Genomic DNA, 19,166 nt, shown 5'->3' with positions numbered 1-19,166 from the left:
GCTCATTAATGACCTACAAATTATTTAAATGCACGTTGGAATTCGAGCCTTATCTGTAGTATTTGCCAAAGAAATTGTATGCGAATTTGCCGCTCACATGTACGACTTTCGTCCAATAAATTAGCTATTGAAACGAAGAGGGGGTAATCACGTGACAGACAAGATGGCGACGTCCATGCCGAGGCAGGTATTTTTCGTCGTTTTATACCCTTTATTACATGAACTATTATTTTGTATTCCGCTCACTTTCCAGCCATATTAGGAAGAAAGTTACTGGCTTTTATTTCATAGTAATATTCGTTCTATATCTCGACTTTACTCAGTGCGAAATTTCTTTGCGGGATGACCTAATTAAGGCTCCACTAAGAAAATATGCGGGGAGTTAAGTCGAGATTTAAAGCGAATTTTAATACGAAATAAATGCTAATCAACTTTTTACTGATATGGCAGGAAAGTGAGCGTCATTTAAAAAAATAATCAGAAGTAATAAAGGGTATAAAACGGCGAAAAATAACTGTCTCGGTGTGGACGTCGCCATCTTGACTATCACGTGATTACCCCCTCTGGAAACAGGTAGACATAACAATATAGAAAGACCTCAGCGCTTGTACACAAAATGTAATGTCAGAGATATTGTAGACGAGGACTTCATTATGATATGCCCAGCCTTCATTCACTGTGAAAAGAGTGTATCAAGGCATCAATGTACTACTATAAAAAACCAAGTATGTTTAAATGTGTTGAAATAATGGGTACGTCAAACAAAAACAAATGAAAAACCTGAGAAAGTGTACATGTATAGCCTTAACACATGTCCCAACATTACTCACCCTGGACATAGTTGTTCAAATGTTAATTGATCTATTAGTCGTCATCTGTAAGTGATTTTTTTTTTCTCACCAACTCCTCTTTTATAACGTTCTAATAACTGTATTTTGCTGATGGTTTTCATCCTCCGACATTTCTGTGAAATTAAACAATTCAATTCATTCTATTCATTGTCTGTATGTTAAGCGAGCGTGTCTCTAATAGTATAGATGCATAAAAATCAGCACAAATATTTGTACTTTCTAACATTTCAATTCAATTTATTTATCACGTGCTTGTTTGTCTAACAAAACGCTGCATAACTCATTTTTACTTTTGTACTATGTTTATGGTTTCACCATCCAAATTTTATGTACAATTTAATAATTAAATTATATATATATATCTGTCGCGAAAAACGTTAGTATTGTAGTTGCATATTTTGTAATTTGCAAAGACGTGTTTGTCGAATTTATTATTTATATTAAATTTTTAAATCATTATTTAGTCGGACCAAACTCTTTATGACAGTTGCATATTTTGTTATTTGTGTAAAATCACAGAAAAATAATGTATTATTAAATATATATAAGTATAGGTAGATGTATGACTAACTATTTGTGAATGACAAAAAACTTTAAAGTTTACGTCAATAAAACATTCTGTCTGTCTGTCTGTCTGTTGTTGATCATAAATGACACGAAAGTGTTAATGTTACACGGTCATCATGCTCTTACGTTTTCAGGTGGGGCGAGGAAGTTATAGGTCAGCGACTCGTGAAATACTGGGTAAGCTGTGATCAAATGAATAAAACAGACAATATGGTGGGGAATGTATTAGTAGAAAATACTTTCATAATTGCATACATATTTTGTCAAAAATATTATACAGATAGCGAGCGTTATCATGGTCTCAGTAAAGTCGTTTTTCAGATATTAACATAATTTATATCATTTTCTTCAATTTCCTATCTTCATTATCGCACATAATTATTTATATTTAGTAAAGCAAAAGTATTGTTATTGTGAACCAGAAAAGAAATTACGTATAAACTTAATTAAACCGTTAATAAAACAAAGAACATAACATAACATTGCGGAATGAAGTCCCGAGATTTTACCTTTGTCTGCAGCTATGTGCAAACTCGTGGGGTACGGCCTGGGGCGAAGGTGGCTACTTCCGGATCGAGAGGGGGTCAAACGAGTGCGAGATCGAGTCCTTCGTGCTCGGTGTCTGGGGTAAGGTGGAAGCGGACATGGAGCTACGGGAACTGCTCAACTTATTCCGCGCAGAACGCGTACGCGTGAGCACTGAACAAGGCAGAAGTAGGGGCAGACGACACTTGAGACGTCATCGCAGGCGACGGAACAATCACAAAAAGCAGAAGTGAAAATCTGCATACGGCTTGGTTCAAGACAATACAAATGGCAATTCATGCCGTCATTACTAAACGAGAACTATTATACCTTAATTCCTGATTTATAATGTTGTCAGATGACAGAGTTACATAACATTATTTTCAACGAAACTGAAACATAAATCCAGTGTGTACCCAATATGATTCTAAATAAAGCATCATCTTCGTGGTCGGAAACTCAAGTAAGGGAAAGCTTTTTAACTAACCAAATAATGTATTCAAATGGTCGCATCCAGTTTACCCCCAATTAATGGCGAGAAAGCGATTTTAGTGTAATCACAAGCAATTAGAAGCAAAGAGTGCTGATTGAGCAAAAGTTTTTAGTAGTGAATATTTGTTATTGCAATGAAGCTTAGTAAAGGCCACAAAACAGTGATCAGTTGTGCAAAGGAGCAATTCATATAAAAATATTTTATTCCATTTTTCTTATAATCAGCGGCGAGCGCAATGCGTCAAAATGTGAAAATATTTAATAAACATTCTGCCTACCGCATTTAGCTTGTTAAATATGCCATTTTGTCTTATTAACTGTTTAATAAAAAATAAACAGTATATGTCGTATAATATGTGTAATTACAAAGTGACACACACAATTACAAAAAACTCTGCTTAAAAATACGGTTGTGGGGAACAATGGACCATGCGGTCGCAATAAAAATGTGCATACGGGTATGGCATTTGACGAATTTTATGTGCGGCAAATCTGACGAATATGTGATCAATTTGTTCAGGTTTAATCTCTGATCGCGTGTTTTCATTTACTCGTTCTTTCAGAAATTTTCAAACAGTTAAACGCATTTTAACAAGCTTTTTACCATATTTTTTTATCAAATGTAACATTCACACTTAATTGCAACTACCCTTTTAAGCAATTAATGTCATATTTTTTGTTCCTTATTCCACTTTTTTTCCTTGTCGCGTACATGTTACGGTAAGCACTTTTCCAATGTTACCTAAGTGGCCTTGATTGTGGAAGATTAAGGAGGTATAGAACCATTTTGATAATAGGAGAAAATATATTTGTTAGGCGTTATCCGACATAGTCATTATTTTGTAAAGGGATTACAATGGTCCATCCATTAAGCACTTCCTAAGATTTTCCCATGAATATCCCCTGGAACTCATTTTCATTTTGGATTCCAGAAAAGCTCTTGGAATCTTGGAAAATATATTTCTGAAAACTGGAAAATGTTGATGAGCCGAAAAATGATAGAAAATACTGACTGTTTTATAGCTTAGTATATTTTATTTAGTTATTAATGCATTACATACATACATGTATATATGCAACAAATGTAATATGTAACAAATAAATTAATAAATAGTGCATGCGTACATCTTTCTTTACATGTGCGACATGCATCAGGAATAATATACATCCCCTGGTACAATTAAAAAGATTTCTGACACTAGCATAAAGGAATTGCATCAACAAACATATGTTGTACATAATTATACATGTATACGACTTGAACAAGACACAAGAAAGTTAAAGAAGGCCATTTGGAATGTCCAGAGCTATCAAATAGTCTATACCAAGACCATGTACATTTAAAGGTTTGCTTACGTGGATTAGGATAAAAAGTTAATTAATGTATTGGGACAAGAGGTCTAAATGCCTGAAGACGCTCACCAAAGAACTCAAGGAACTAGAATGTTCTAAGAAGGAATTAGCGTTCACAAGTTTTCAGAATAGACTTAAAAAGAAAACGTCCCCCAATACGTGGCAGACATGCTTTTGAAGACACTTCAATCATTTTTAAACCCATTCCATATATCATAACAACAAAAAAACTTATTCCAAACAATATTCATAAAATCATTAGTTGGTCAAAACATAACTTTCCAGAAGATTGGGCAATAAATGTGGTTTCCAGAGTGTTAAAAACCTTTTTATTAATTTGACCTACTGACCCAGTTTTTAAACCCACACAAGATTTCAATGGAACAAATCTTTTGACACTTTTTCATGAAGTTTGGTAAATTAATGTGGCCTAGAGTATGTTCACAAGCTTTTTTTTAAATTTATGACAGTGATCTTGTTTTTACCCCAAGTGACCCAGTTTCAAACTTTGGCTGAGATATTATTGTCACAAATTTTGTAACCAAGTTTCACGAAAATTAGTCAATAAATGTGACCTTCATAGCGTTTATCACCACAACCAAGGATAAGCTAAATACAAAGCACAATGACTGCAATTATAGAAACATTTCTAGTTTAATGAATGTGCATATTTTATTCGCAATAATCATATCTGAGTAACAATTGACAAAATTAAATTTAACCATTGTAATTTATAATCCCATTTTATATAATGAATACAGCAGATACCCTTAATGTAAAAATAATAAATAAATCATCATTTTACATTGGTTTAACATCTGTAGATTAACATTGCAATCTGTAAAATAATTCTTAGTCCCAGAAGCACCTATCAATAACATATTTGCCAGTGGGCTTTTAAGTCAATTTCATTTCTACAACTGGGGTATGCCATTGTCCCAGCAGGCAAGGGGAAACTCTGGGTTTCCACTCTTTAACTTGAGAACGACTTGAATAACCAGCCAATATTCAATTATATGAAGGCCTCACAACTAAGTGTCTTTGTAAGAAATTAAATAAACAAGAGGGCCTCAAAGGCCCAAAGTCTCTCACCTGAGATACAAATGAACTAACCTGTTATGTGCAGCCCAAGCTATAATTAGAACAAATGTTCTGACCAAGTTTCATGAGGAGTGAACTATAAATGTAACTTTCAGAGTGCTAACAAGGTTTTAATATAGCCATAAAAGGATACATTTACCACCCCCTGGCCACCATGTTTTTCAACAGTCCAGAACCATTTTTAATCTCATACAAGATATCATTTAAACAATGTTCTGACCAAGTTTCATGAAGACTGGACATTAAATGTGACTTTTAGAGTGTGATCAAGTTTTTACTATAGCCATATAAGGAAAAATGCCCCCCTCCTGGCAGCCATGTTTTTCAACCAAAACCATTTTCAAACCTTTCCAAGATATCATTGAGACAAATCTTCTGACCATGTTTCATGAAGATCTGACAATAAATGTGGCCTCTAGAGTTTTAACAAAGTTTTACTATAGCTATATATTGCCATATAAGGAAAAATGCCCCTCCCCCTGGAAGCCATGTTTTTCAAGCAACCGAAACCATTTTCAAACTCATCCAATACATCATTAAAACAAATGTTCTGACCATGTTTCATGAAGAGTGGACAATAAATGTGAATTTAGGGTGGTAATGTTTTTTCAACCAATTGAAACCATGATCAAACTCGCCAAAGATATCATAGGCAAAAATCTTCTGAACAAATTTCATGAATAAGGGACAATAAATGTGGCTTCAAAAGTGTTAACAAGGCAAATGTTGACGCCGCACAACGCACGACAGATGGCTGACAAAGGGCGATCACAAAAGCTCACCATTTAGCACATTGTGCTCAGGTGAGCCAAAAAGAGTTCAATTGATATATACTGATATTTCAAATGTTGAAAATATATACCAAGACCTGGTTAGACTTACAAAAGTGGTCCTGAAATAAATAAATATAGACAACTAACCCATGCGAAAGACAAAAAAATCTTACCGGACATAAAGTGCGATATAAAATAAAAACTTATAAAATTTTCGGACATAAGCGGCTTTTTACTGGACCTCGTTCTTCTTTGACCAAACAAAATAAAATAAAATTTATAGATTTTATTATTATTATTATGACGTTCACAATATTTAACAATTCTAAATACAATAAAATTAAAACTTAATTTAAACCTATTGTATGAAAACATATGGTACAACTTTCAGTTAAAAGTGAAGAAAATTGTGTGTATACGTTACAAGTAATTTTATACAGAAATATAAAACACTAGTACTCTCATAGTGATGATCAATATGGCCACGTCCGTGTTGAAACAGGTACTTTTCCCCGTTGCATACCCTTTGTTACTTTTGTTTACTTTTAATTGCTGTTCACTTTCCAGCCATACCAGAAAGAACGTGTTTAGTGTTTATGTCGTATTAATATTCTCGTTATATCTCGACGTTACTCTGTACATATGTTCTAAGCGGCAGCTGTAATTTTAGAATTGCGCTTGGAGTTTGTTATGTACTAGCAAAGATTGCCGTTCGAATTCATTTTATTTTAAAGTTAAAAAATTTATCGAAGTAAAAGGAACGTGAAACAGTTATTTAATTACATATTCCTAGTGTTGTGTTCATTTTAAACCAAAGTTTTACATATTGTTTTTTATTGTCGGACACAAGGTCCGTCAATTTCTCGTGTCCGACAGTTTTGGAGATATTATTGGACCTCAGCAAATTTTATCAGATATGTTCGAGGAAAGTCTTTCGCATGGCTTGTAGAGAACAGTTTCTACTTAATAAGAGTATGATATTTGCATTAGTCCTTATAATTTTAGGCAGAAACAAACTTTGTTGGCTCAGAAAACTGAGTGTTGATTCACATTCCACAAAATTGAAAACATAGAACAAAAACATATTACAGACCCCAAATACCGGTTTATGTATCGATAATTGCATTAGCTTTGATAACATCATATTGTGAAGAAAAAAATATTTTCAGAAAAACTAACCCCACTTATATCTGTACAGATACCGGTATATCATGTTCAATAACAACCAATCAAAAATTATTTACAAAATTCCAATTATTAACAATTAATAACCATCTTTTCAATTCTAAATTCACACTAAAATGACAACTAATCACAATCTCATTTACATCTTTCTTCAGAAATTTTGGAGCAAGACAATTTTTGCATCTTATCAGAAAGCACTAATTTCCAGCACTGTGCTACTTGCCATGCATATTTCTTGGACATCATATAAAGAAAAGGTCTATCATGAAATCCCAGAGGTCATAACCCCATGTGAGCCAATATCCAGAAGAGTGCAGCTATCATGAACAGCAACCCCACTATGAGAACAACTGCACTGTAGGAAGCTGAAATGACACAAGGCCATCACACAGTTTAAGAGCATTAACATGCATGTTTACAATGACATCATAATTAATTACCTCCTTACCCTGATATGACACAGAAATGAGTGACGGACTCAATGTGAACAGTTAACCAAGCATAATGGGCCCGACTGTTTCTCCACACATATATTATTTCACAATTAAGACAGTGACCTTCAAGCCGGCACCATAGCTGGTGCATACAACATGGAGTCTTGAAATGATAACAATTGTGCAAATTAACTCAAAGATACAGAACTGATGTTCACATAAAATCATAATTACCATAAAAGAACTAATCATAATTTCAAATGTCAAATGTGACCTTGACCTTTAACAAGCAAAACTGCTGTTTTCTAGCAACAAGACATCTTGATATAATGATAATTTGTGCCGATTTATTTAAGAATCATATATTGCCTGAACTATTATGGGTGGTGAGGGCAACTTATACTCTCACTATAAACATTATCATTAACATTAGCATGGCGAGTTATAAAAACTGGACATAATTGGTGTTTGAAATAATAGATTGCATAATGATTATTGGAACAATAATGATAACAAATGACTCACTGTCCCTATTTAACATGCACAAAATTACTTCAAAACTTTCAGATTGAATAAGCCTCGTGAGAGAAATGTAGAGCAGGTACCGTATGCTCTCTAAGTCTCACCTCTGGTAGGCTCCTGGTGCAGGCGTACGGTGTTGTCAGCGGAGATGCTGAGCAGGCTGAAGTCCTGGGCGTCACTGACAGCAGCCACGCTCTCCGACACCGGCAGGAACGACAACCCTGTCACGAAGATGTTGTGGGCCTCCTTCACGTAGTACAATTTCTGAGAGAGGGAACAAAACAAGCAGGAATTATTATATGGGCCACTCTCTGGGAAAATGGTGCTTAATCCATGTGCATGCAGCATCCTCCAAGATTTACTTATATAAATGCACAAGCCTTTTATAATGAAAAGTGTGCAAGAACTTTTTTGGACAGGGCTGCTACTTAAAAGGTGCTTCTATGGACAGACAGGTGTTCATTATGATTTCAAAACAAACAAGAAACCGTCGGAGACGGGTGATGCTCCCCAAAGATTTTTTTTTCACAATATTACACAATATATTCAGATAAAAGGAAACGTCTTGAGGGGCATAACTTTGGACAAAATAATACGATGGATGGTTTAGCATCTTAAAAAATTTCAAAGGGCCATAACTCTCTAAATAAATAATCTAACCAGAACCAACAAATAACATGCGCATCTCCTCAAGATAGTTAAGCTTCCCATAATGCTTCATTGAATTCCAGTCAGTAGTTGGGGAGAAATAGCCCGGACAAGAATTGCATTATATGTACAGTTTATAGAAAATTTCAAAGGGCCATAACTCTGTGAAAAATCATCCGACCATAATCGGCTGATAATATGCACATCTCCTGTTGGTAGTGAAGCTTCCAATAAAGTTTCATTGAATATCGTAATAAGTTGCTGAGAAATAGCTCGGACAAGAATTGCACTATATGTACAATGGAAAATTTCAAAGGGCCAAAACTCTGTGAAAAATCATCCGACGAGAACCGGCTGATAATATGCACTAATAATATGCACATCTCCTCTTGGTAGTGAAGCTTCCCATAAAGTTTCATTGAATTCCAGTCTTTAGTTGCTGAGAAATAGCCCGGACAAGAATTGCACTATATGTACAGTTAATGGAAAATTTCAAAGGGCCGTAACTCTGTGAAAAATAATCCGACCATAACAGGCTGATTATATGCACATCTCCTGTTGGTAGTGAAGCTTCCCATAAAGTTTAATTGAATTCCGGTCATTAATTGCTGAGAAATAGCCTGGACAAAAATTGTGCACAGACGGACGCACGGACAGACGAAGCGGCGACTATATGCTTACCCCAAAAAATTTGGGGGAGCATAAAAACTCTTCTTTGAAGCAAGGGAGTGGGGTATTATCACATGTAAAATATCTGAGACACGCTCTGTGAAAAAGTAGTTAAATGCATGTGCGTAGAATGTCTTCCCAGATAAGCCTGTGCAGTCTGCACATAGTAATCAGCGACGACACTTTCTGCCTAAACTTGATTTTTTCTAAAAAGATACTTTCTTTGAACGAAAAATATCATCACGGACAGCACTTAACAAACATGCATTAAACCCCTTATTCACACAGCATGGACCATTTTATAAACGGCATTGAACAAATTTCTGAATGTGAAATATCAGCACATCTTGAAGAATGCCTATCACTTGAAACTTAAAGAGCATTGGGTTTTATTGTCAAGAAAATGATCAATGAGCTATCTTATCCAATGACACATCTTATACATATCATTCATTATAACGAATATGGTTATTACAGGGCAATAAAGTTGCCTGCATCCTACTTTGACCTTGAAAGTTATTTGTGTTCTCAAGATTATACACCAAGTAATCTTTGTTACTGAATAGTCTTGTTCTGAGAAAACTGGGCTTAATACATGTGTGTAAAGTGTAGTCCCAGAATGGCCTAGTGCAGTCCACACAGGCCCATCAGATTCTACACTTTCAGCCGTAACTGGATTTTTGTTTAGAAGGGACTTCCGTTAAACAAAGCATTTCATAAAAAACCGAAGTGTCATCACTGATTAGCCTTGGGAGACTGCACAGGCTAGTCTTGAACAACACTTAACACACATGTATCGAGCCCAGTTTTCCCTGATATAGGCTCAGTTAAGCCCATACCTGGAGACTGAATGAGATGTACACTGCCACACTGCCTGACATCATCCCAACTCCAACATACACACCATCTGGACTGAAACAACAAAAGGTTAAACAATTGTTTTCAACAGTCAACAGGATGGCAAAGTGAAATAAAATCCTATGTCAATTCCAGGTCTATTTGAGAACTTATCCTAAGTAAGTGTTCATTCTTGTCTACAAGTGAATTAGGGCTTAAACCAAGAGTTCACTTTTTAGTATCTGTCAAATGGCAATGCAAAAAATATTAAAATAACTGAAATATTCATCCATGGTTCAAAAATTTAATTATTAAAGAAAATTAATGATAGCTCTAGAAATAAATCATGTTAATAAATCTCTCATAAAAATAACAAACAGAAATCATAAAAACAATTAAAAAAGCAATCCCTGAAGAAATACCAAACTGACAAGACAAGCGTTTTGGAAAATATAAACTGGTTCTCTTTCTAGTGAAGCTATAACGTGTTTCAATTTCAATTTAGAATTGGAACTTATTGGCAATCACTGTAAAAATTACGCCAACCTGACGGCCATGGCTGAGAGGACCTCAGTTCCAGCGTTCATGATAAGACGTGGCTTGAACGTTTCGCCATCCCACTGGGCCAGGAAGCACGGGTCTGGTTTGCTGCTACGCTGCACAGGAATGTTAATGGTGTACAGGTTGTGTCCCTTCTCTAAGCTCCCATCTCGCACACCAAATCTGTAACCACAATAGGCACGATATGATGCCACTCAGCTGACTTTTTTTATTCAAGAATGGTTTATATTGACAACAGTTATATTACTTAACATGGAAAATATTACATAATTGTACATTTGCTCATACTTGAATAGAGCATTGTGATCCAGATTCAAAGTCTAAGATTTAACCCTTTGCATGCTGGGAAATTTGTCGTCTGCTAAAATGTCGTCTGCTAAATTTCTAAAATTAGCATTTTCTTCGATTTTTTTTCAAAGAATACTATCAGAATAGCAAACAGTTTGGATCCAGATGAGACGCCACGTTCTGTGGCGTCTCATCTGGATCCAAACTGTTTGCAAAGGCCTTCACAACTCGGTTCCCGCACTGTAAGGGTTAACCTCGTGACCTTATTTTTTGACAAACATAAACCAGATTTAAACTCAGCCTAGTTATGTTAAGATTAGCTTATGACCAAGTTTATTAAGATTAAGTTATTTAAGTGGCTTCTGGAGTATTAACATGGTCTTTCTAAGATTTAACCTGTTGACTTAGATTAGGACGCATGTCATATCACCAAAGTTGGAACTCAGCATAGAAATTGTAAAAATAAACATAATGATCTTTTTTCATTAACATTGGAAAATAAGTGGCCTTTAAAGTGTTAATTAACTAAAGGTTGACAATGCACAATGAACCACACAAGATGATGGATGCTGGACACATGGTAACCACAAGGGGACATAACTCAACAAGACTATTGCCAAGACCCCTAAAGGTGAAACTCAACCATTTTCAGATTTAAAAAAATATATATTTGTTCCCATAGCAACCAGAATTCTTGACGTAGGAACAAAATGAAATGATGTGCATAATGTCCATATTGTCTGTGCTTCAAGTTTCATGAAAAATATATGAAGAACTTTTAAAGGATTGCAGAATCCAGAAAAGTGTGACAGACTGACTGACAGACAGAGCGCAAACCATGTCCCCTCCGGTTTCACCGGCAGGTGACAATAATGTGTAGATCACTGCACATGAAAAGCGTGTCTTGCATATCTATACTTCATGGTGATATCAAAGTTCAAATAAATTCATTACCTTATGAAATGTGGAAGAGGTTCGCTCCAAATAACATTATGACAACCTATAAACCATATTGCAAACTTTGTTTGCGGTGGTATAGCATAAAGCTATCAAAGACAGTTTATCCCCTGCCAAAGGTGAATTGTTGTCTGCTAAGGCTAATTAGGCACGACACTTTTTATACATGCATAAGGCTTCATTTTCCCAAAGCAAGACTCAATTTAGAGTTGATGTAAAGCACATGTTACATGGACACATTAATGTAAAGCACATGTTACATGGACACATTGATGTAAAGCACATGTTACATGGACACATTGATGTAAAGCACATGTTACATGGACACATTGATGTAAAGCACATGTTACATGGACACATTGATGTAAAGCACATGTTACATGGACACATTGATGTAAAGCACATGTTACATGGACACATTGATGTAAAGCACATGTTACATGGACACATTGATGTAAAGCACATGTTACATGGACACATTGATGTAAAGCACATGTTACATGGACACATTGATGTAAAGCACATGTTACATGGACACATTGATGTAAAGCACATGTTACATGGACACATTGATGTAAAGCACATGTTACATGGACACATTGATGTAAAGCACATGTTACATGGACACATTGATGTAAAGCACATGTTACATGGACACATTGATGTAAAGCACATGTTACATGGACACATTGATGTAAAGCACATGTTACATGGACACATTGATGTAAAGCACATGTTACATAGACACATTGATGCAACTAGAAGGTGCGTGTACCTGCAGGCCCTGAACCTATGCATGCCTGCCTTGCCGGGCCATTCCACATCCATGTGCCTCTTGCCATCAGCAGTGTTCCACACAGAGAACGTGTTGCCACGTGATACTGTGACTATCTATGAGAAAACAGGAACAAAAACTAATACTGGGATAAAATACAGCACATGTAGGTTCTGTAGTATTTCTTCACAACAAACAGAGATAATATTTCTTGTCAATGTTCTGACAAATGAGATATCAATTGATTAGTTGAACAAGTATTTTCTTTCAAAAGCACTCGATATTGATTACTAACATGTTTAGTTACAATAGGTTGTCATTTTCTCTGAACTTTATTGTTAAAGTCTAATAAAAGATGTGTTCAAATATTTTATTTGTCTTATCCTCTTTTAATTCTTTACAACATACCACTGACATTTTTCTTGTATAAAGTGTTTTTCAATATCTAGAAATTCCTTAACAGTTAAAAACTTACCCTTTTACCCTTTGGACAAAATGCTATGTCATCTATTTCTGTTTTATGAGCTTCAATGTCGTGAAGTTTTGTAAAATCGTCGACCTGAAAACCCCATCAATAAAATAGACACTTCACAAATAACAGGCATATAACATGTTAACAAAAAAAGACAGTTAAAAGCAATTTCAAAGACATTAACACAAAAGCTGCAACCAAAATGTGTGAGTATAAAGGCTTATTATTTGTCATGTAGAAGTTCAAACATACGTTTTAATTTTAGTTTTCAGAAAGTTTGAACTTAACTTAAAAATTCAATTTAAGAATAAGTTTAAAAAGACCTTAGTCACAAACGTGACTAAAACTTAACCCACACTGCTTCGTCATATGATTATCAGCACTGCCAATGGCTGTTAGGCTTAGTATAAGTTTTAACACAGAAATAAATGGATCACTGCCTGTGAAAATTGACTCTCGTACATGTGCAATTCATGGATATAACATGTTGTAAGTTTGAATTAAACTGCCTTGGAAATGTGAAAGTCTAAAAACTTAGACAATTGTATGCCTTTATCATAAAAAGGCTACATTGAAGGGCACATAACTCCATAGCGTATGGTTGATTGCACATCCAAATTGAGTCTTGCATATTTACACTTGATGGTAATGACATATTTTAAATTTTAATTGAATCACTTGAGAAATGTGAAAGCTTAGAATATTTTATGCCTCTGCCATAGAATGGGCCATGTTCAAGGGCACATAACTCATGAAAAATGTGTTTTGCACAACAAGTCAACAAAACGCAGGAAAGTGTTGATCACTGCATATGAAAGCATATCTACATTTTATGGTGATGGCATATTTCAAGTTCCAATTGAATACCTTAAAAAATATAAAAGTAGGTGGCTCCTCAAAGTTTAAACATGTTCAGCATAAAAAATGACTCAGTCCAAGTGCCATTAAAAGCTCATTAACACTCAAAGTAAACGAATATTTCGTACATTTAAAAAAATTAAGTTAACACATAAAAAAAATTCATAAGAACTACGTCGCGCTCCCAAAGCTGCCCGAAGCCAATGTCGCATTCACCTGAAAATGTTCAGATATCGTAGCCGGAAATTCACATGAAATATATTGTTGAACAAAAAATATAAACGAGCATTTTGTTTCTCGTTAAATCTTTGTTACCAGACCACGTCTACCGTTTAAATTTTGGCTATTGCTATAGAAAACATTGATTTTGTATGTGTCAACTTTATTTTTTGAAATATTGTACGAAATATTGGTTGATTTTGAGTTATTATGTTCTTTAACTCAGAAATATGTGGATTGTGATGGAAAATTATGTTTCCTAATCTTCACTAAATTGTGCTTACACATTTTCAGTTTCAATTTAATGGATTGAAACATTCTTAAGAAGTTCGTTCCCCTTACTTTTTATGTATTCGAAAAAAGCCAACAAACAAACCAATACAAACAACACAAACAAAAAATACACCCACAAAATCCCTTAAACCAACCAACAAAACCAACCAACAAAGGGACCAACAGACCGACTCATTTAAAAGCCTTTAAATCTTCATAAAAGCAGCCCATGTACCTTCCACACCCTGAGATGTCCATCCCCGCCTCCTGTGGCCAGAATGCTTCTATCAGGACTAAACTGAACACACTTCTGAAAACCTCCGCCTTTTAAAAAATCTGTTGTTACTGTCCGTAAATTAAGAACTTCAAACGAGATATGCTTGGCACTATCCGACTCAGTGTTTGTGTCTGTTCCATTAGGTTGTGTCTCACTTTTATCATCAGGTTGATTTCTTCTTTTTAAAGAGTCTATTGTTGTCTTTTGGTCTGAAAAAAAGATATGAAAAAAAACAAAGGCTGAACACCTGTTTACAATCATGTGGTTAAAGTAAGCAACTGTATAATAACATTTCTCTGAAGCAAACATCACGTTTCTCTAAATTGTGTGACTTCTTGTTTTTTTACTGTTAAGCAGTTATAGTCATTTATGGAATTTTTAAACCTTTGAATCATGTACAGAACCTATAATATCCTATTTATTACTTACAGACAGGTTCACTGACCTGAAATTCTATAATATACTTGACCTATCGAAAAAATCAAAGCCATTCTATATGATAAATTGACAAAACATTCAAAACACAATGCCCCCTACTGCGCCGCTTTGATTTATTTTCATTTTTTTATCATTTTGCAGATACAGATAATTATCTCCCTTTAAAGCTTATTACTTCCCTTGGATTTGTTTTTTTACCTTTGACCTTGAAGGATGACCTTTCACCACTCAAAATGTGCAGCTCCATGAGATACACATGCATGCCAAATATCAAGTTGCTATCTTCAATATTGCAAAAGTTATGGCCAATGTTAAAGTTTTCGGACGGACGCACAGACGGACTGACGCACAGACAGTTCAACTGCTATATGCCACCCTACCGGGGGTATAAAAAGTAAATTTTGCACAGTACCTTTCTTAGAAGGGCTTATGACTTTATATTTTATTGAGAACAGATGGCATTCATCATCCATGCCAGCAGCTAACAAATGGTTTCGTCCATCAAAGGCACAAGCGCTGTTCATGGGAGCCTGGGGACCCACATCATGTCGACACACACTGCTTACCATGTATCCATCTTCTGTTGCTCTTAATTCGTATATTTCCTATCAAAAAGAAGTACATGCATCAGAACGTTTTATGCAATTTAATTTACTTCATAGCACTCGTGCCAACTAAAGTTTGCTTTACTGAGACAAAGACATGAAAAACTAAAGCAGTTATGAGATTATGACTCGTGTTCTTTGAATCATACACTAATATTTTTATGTCATTACACATCGTGTTCTTTGAATCATACACTAATATTTTTATGTCAATACACATCGTGTTCTTTGAATCATACACTAATCTTTTTTATGTCAATACATCATGATTATTGTATTGTTTTGCTTGCAAAAATTTACAAAAATACATTATTTCACTTACATGTACTGCTTTTAAACTGGCCCAAATGCCAAAAGGCTGTGATGAGAATATATTGATTTGGGCAAGATGACAAAATTCCTGACTGCCAAAAGGAAAGGTACTAAACAGATGATTTTTTATTTTTTTAATTACAATTTCTTTATCAGTAAAAAATTTTGTCCCCGTTGAGCAAGTTCAGATGAATTTTAGCAATTTTAAATTTTGGGGCTTGTAAAGCTGACGTTTCCTGAAAATCATTCAAAGACTACACTGTAATATCAATTAAGTTTTTAACAATCTCCTGGGGGTAAGGTGAAAGTTGACATTGGGAAAACACACATCTTTATTCATTCTAATTCAGGAATCACATATAATAATACAAACATAATCAAGGTGTGGCAAACAGTGGGTTACAGGACAAGGGTCAGTCTAGTGTCACATTTTTGAGAGGTCACTTCTCCCATGTCTTTTGTTAAGGAGAAGTGGGAAGAAATTAAGGAGAAGTGATGATTTGGGTTATATGATACATATATCTTGTAACAATTTGCCACTTTTAAATATTGTATACAAAATGTAAATAATAAATTATGTGCATTGAATTATCTAAGTGTTTAAGAAAAGAACCATCAAGTATGAGTATAAAGAAAAAAACAACACACTCATATCATTGACATATTGGCATATGCATGAAAGTACATAATATACTATTGTTTTTTACTCATACGGGCATAGGGGCATAGTGAAGTCAACTCTTAGAAATTTTTTTTACATGTGGTTGATTAATAAAAAAAGAGCAAAAATAGCACAAAAAGCCTGTTTAGGGGGAAATTAAAGCGCATTAGGGGCAGTTTGGTGGGAGAAATATTGCAGACTATAAATATACACCATTAAGTTTTATTATTTTTTATTATAAGTTTAATACCTCAGTCTTGTAATCGGGAGCTAGTCAAAACGGCCCCAGTCAAAACGGCCCCTAGTCAAAAATAGTCAAAACGGCCCCACTTTGGTCAAAACGGCCCCAAAGACAGTTTTTAAGTTGGTCAAAACGGCCCCACTGTGTAACAAAGAACTTTGTTCAACATTGTGTTTATTTGAAGATATGCATGTTGAATAATCAAACATAACAATTGTTGTTAAACATAATAAGTATCAAATAGATTATAATAATAGTCAAGAAAGTATGAAAAATGAGATATATAAGTAAGATTTCTTTAAAAAAATGAGTTAATTCTATTTGTATCAAGTACATTCTAACATAACAATTGACAAGAAAGATATTTATGAGTAAGAATATGAGTATTTTTTTTATAGTAAAACATAATAATTATCAAATAGTTTCTAATAGTTGTCAAACATTATAATTGACAGGAAGAAAAAAAGAGATATATAAGTATGATTTCTGTGAAAAAATGTTCTATTTGTATCAATTACATTCTAATAGTTGTCGAACATAATAATTGACAAGAAATAACGAAAATGTTTCAGTGTTTCACACTAGCAACACTGTAAAACAAACGCACAAACGCCCAGCTAAATCAATATCTTGATTGATTTCTGTCATTAATAAGTTCATCACTCATTCATTTCAACTTCCTCTGGTCTCTTGGGTACCACTGGTCTATACCAATACTGATACAATGAACATGACACTTGTGCAGATTATGCTCAACAGTTTGCTTTAAACAATACATTTAAAGCACCTTTAATTCCTTTTTAGTTAACTTCAATTACGACTTCAAATAAGATCACAAGTTATCAATAACCTTTTGATTGTGATAAACATGTGATAATTATAGTATATTTACAATTAGTCTAATTTCTCAAATAAACATAATTTATTGTCATAATTAACTTACGCTCATTATCGCCGGCAAACAAATTATTTTCAATTAAGAACCGACGCAATCAGTTATTTGTGAGTTGAACAATTTAGAATTATTATATAATAAGGCGCAATCAATATTTGTATGATATGTTTGTATGTACGTAAAATTAACGAAATCCTTTAAAGTTGTAATTGCAGATTTAACTAAGAAAATAACAGAAGTACATTTCGTATATATTTTTTCTTCTGATTTTCTATTTCGTTTTGACTACCTGTGGGGCCGTTTTGACTAAATGTGGGGCCGTTTTGCCTATCTGTGGGGCCGTTTTGACTAAATGTGGGGCCGTTTTGACCAAATGTGGGCCGTTTTGACCAACTTAAAAACTGTCTTTGAGGCCGTTTTGACCAAAGTGGGGCCGTTTTGACCAAATTTGGGGCTGTTTTGACCAAGTTTTCGGTCATTTTAACTAGGGGCCGTTATGACTTGGGGCCGTTTTGACTTTTTTAGGTTCATTGAAGCTTTAAAGTTAAATGTGTATTACAAAGTAACTGGGGTACAGAAAAAGGCAATCATCCAATAAAGTTAATTTGAATATGATTGTCTTTAAATTATTTATCTGATATATTAAAATAGTTTCTAGACGCAAGTGAATACTCCTTAAGAACCGTGAGACTACTGTGTTACAGGCTACTACCAAAGATACATCATTACATGAATATACTAAAAATTTCCACTCTGTATGACCTGTCACCTTTAAGCGTATTTCCCATAAACGTGGTGCTTTGTATTATACATATGAGCAACCGCGATATTTTTAAGAACTTAACTTAAGCAAAAGTACACAGGCATCATTTAGACAGATGTCAACTGTTTGAGACCAGCCAACAATAAGACGCGCTTACAATTGAGTTTGCCACTCCGGTTTTTGCTTGCCCACCACCACCAGCAACGACAAAATGTCTCTCATCTAAAGATTTTACAGTATACATCGGAAAATCAGATTTTGCTAGCAACATTCCCGTTTTCGGAGCCATGTTGGCAGATTTGACAGGCTTGATTATAAAAGTAACAAAAGGTTAAAAAACACTTATTAATTGCGGTTACACCGACTCAAAGTTGCAAAAAAGATCAGTTTGGACTTGGCAATGTTTAAAAGCTAAACTGTTCGACTTCTTTTAACCGTCTGAATTTAAAAAAATGAATAATGGCAAACAATAATGTATGCAACTCGTTATATTTTTTTCCGATTTGTATCGCACGGTTGATGTCATTATTGTGAGTGTTCTAATTAACCTTAACTTAACTGGCTCTTGGTTAATGTGATGCCATCTGTTGTTTCTTCGTATAGCTCCTATGCAT

The 19,166-nt window shown here is 34.6% G+C and overlaps 2 protein-coding genes across 2 annotated transcripts in view; one reads left to right on the top strand and one right to left on the bottom strand.

Annotated features, from left to right (window-relative positions):
- Window positions 1-2,614, top strand: part of LOC127862836 (tubulointerstitial nephritis antigen-like) — a 31,770-nt gene extending 29,156 nt beyond the window's left edge. Inside the window, exons 10-11 of the mRNA XM_052402094.1 lie at window positions 1,553-1,595; window positions 1,940-2,614. Of these exons, the coding sequence (XP_052258054.1) occupies window positions 1,553-1,595; window positions 1,940-2,197 (301 nt within the window). The 3' untranslated portion in view covers window positions 2,198-2,614. The remainder of the gene's footprint in view (window positions 1-1,552; window positions 1,596-1,939) is intronic.
- An 834-nt stretch (window positions 2,615-3,448) lies between these two features.
- On the bottom strand, window positions 3,449-18,850 carry LOC127861886 (prolactin regulatory element-binding protein-like). The gene is made up of 9 exons (XM_052400601.1): window positions 18,710-18,850; window positions 15,488-15,680; window positions 14,596-14,846; window positions 13,014-13,097; window positions 12,539-12,654; window positions 10,504-10,680; window positions 9,960-10,032; window positions 7,908-8,067; window positions 3,449-7,212 (listed from the first exon to the last, which is right to left on the bottom strand). Exons 1-9 carry the CDS (start codon window positions 18,839-18,841, stop codon window positions 7,127-7,129), a joined length of 1,272 nt encoding a protein of 423 aa, XP_052256561.1. The 5' UTR covers window positions 18,842-18,850; the 3' UTR covers window positions 3,449-7,126.
- Between the last annotated feature and the right edge of the window lie 316 nt (window positions 18,851-19,166).

The sequence above is a fragment of the Dreissena polymorpha genome, chromosome 16, assembly GCF_020536995.1.
Source record: "Dreissena polymorpha isolate Duluth1 chromosome 16, UMN_Dpol_1.0, whole genome shotgun sequence".
NCBI lineage: Eukaryota > Metazoa > Mollusca > Bivalvia > Myida > Dreissenidae > Dreissena > Dreissena polymorpha.
The sequence above is the reverse complement of the archived record's forward strand: the minus strand, read 5'-3'. Positions and strand labels throughout refer to the sequence as shown.

What these genes read in the sequence shown, in the direction of transcription:
- LOC127861886 (XM_052400601.1), bottom strand. Translation starts at nt 18,841, where the DNA reads ATGGCTCCGAAAACGGGAATGTTGCTAGCAAAATCTGATTTTCCGATG. An exon ending in TTTGTCCAAAGGGTAAAAGG is followed by an intron (nt 12,655 to 13,013) that starts GTAAGTTTTTAA and finishes GTTTTCTCATAG; the next exon opens with ATAGTCACAGTATCACGTGG. An exon ending in CTCTCAGCCATGGCCGTCAG is followed by an intron (nt 10,033 to 10,503) that starts GTTGGCGTAATT and finishes TTGTTGTTTCAG; the next exon opens with TCCAGATGGTGTGTATGTTG.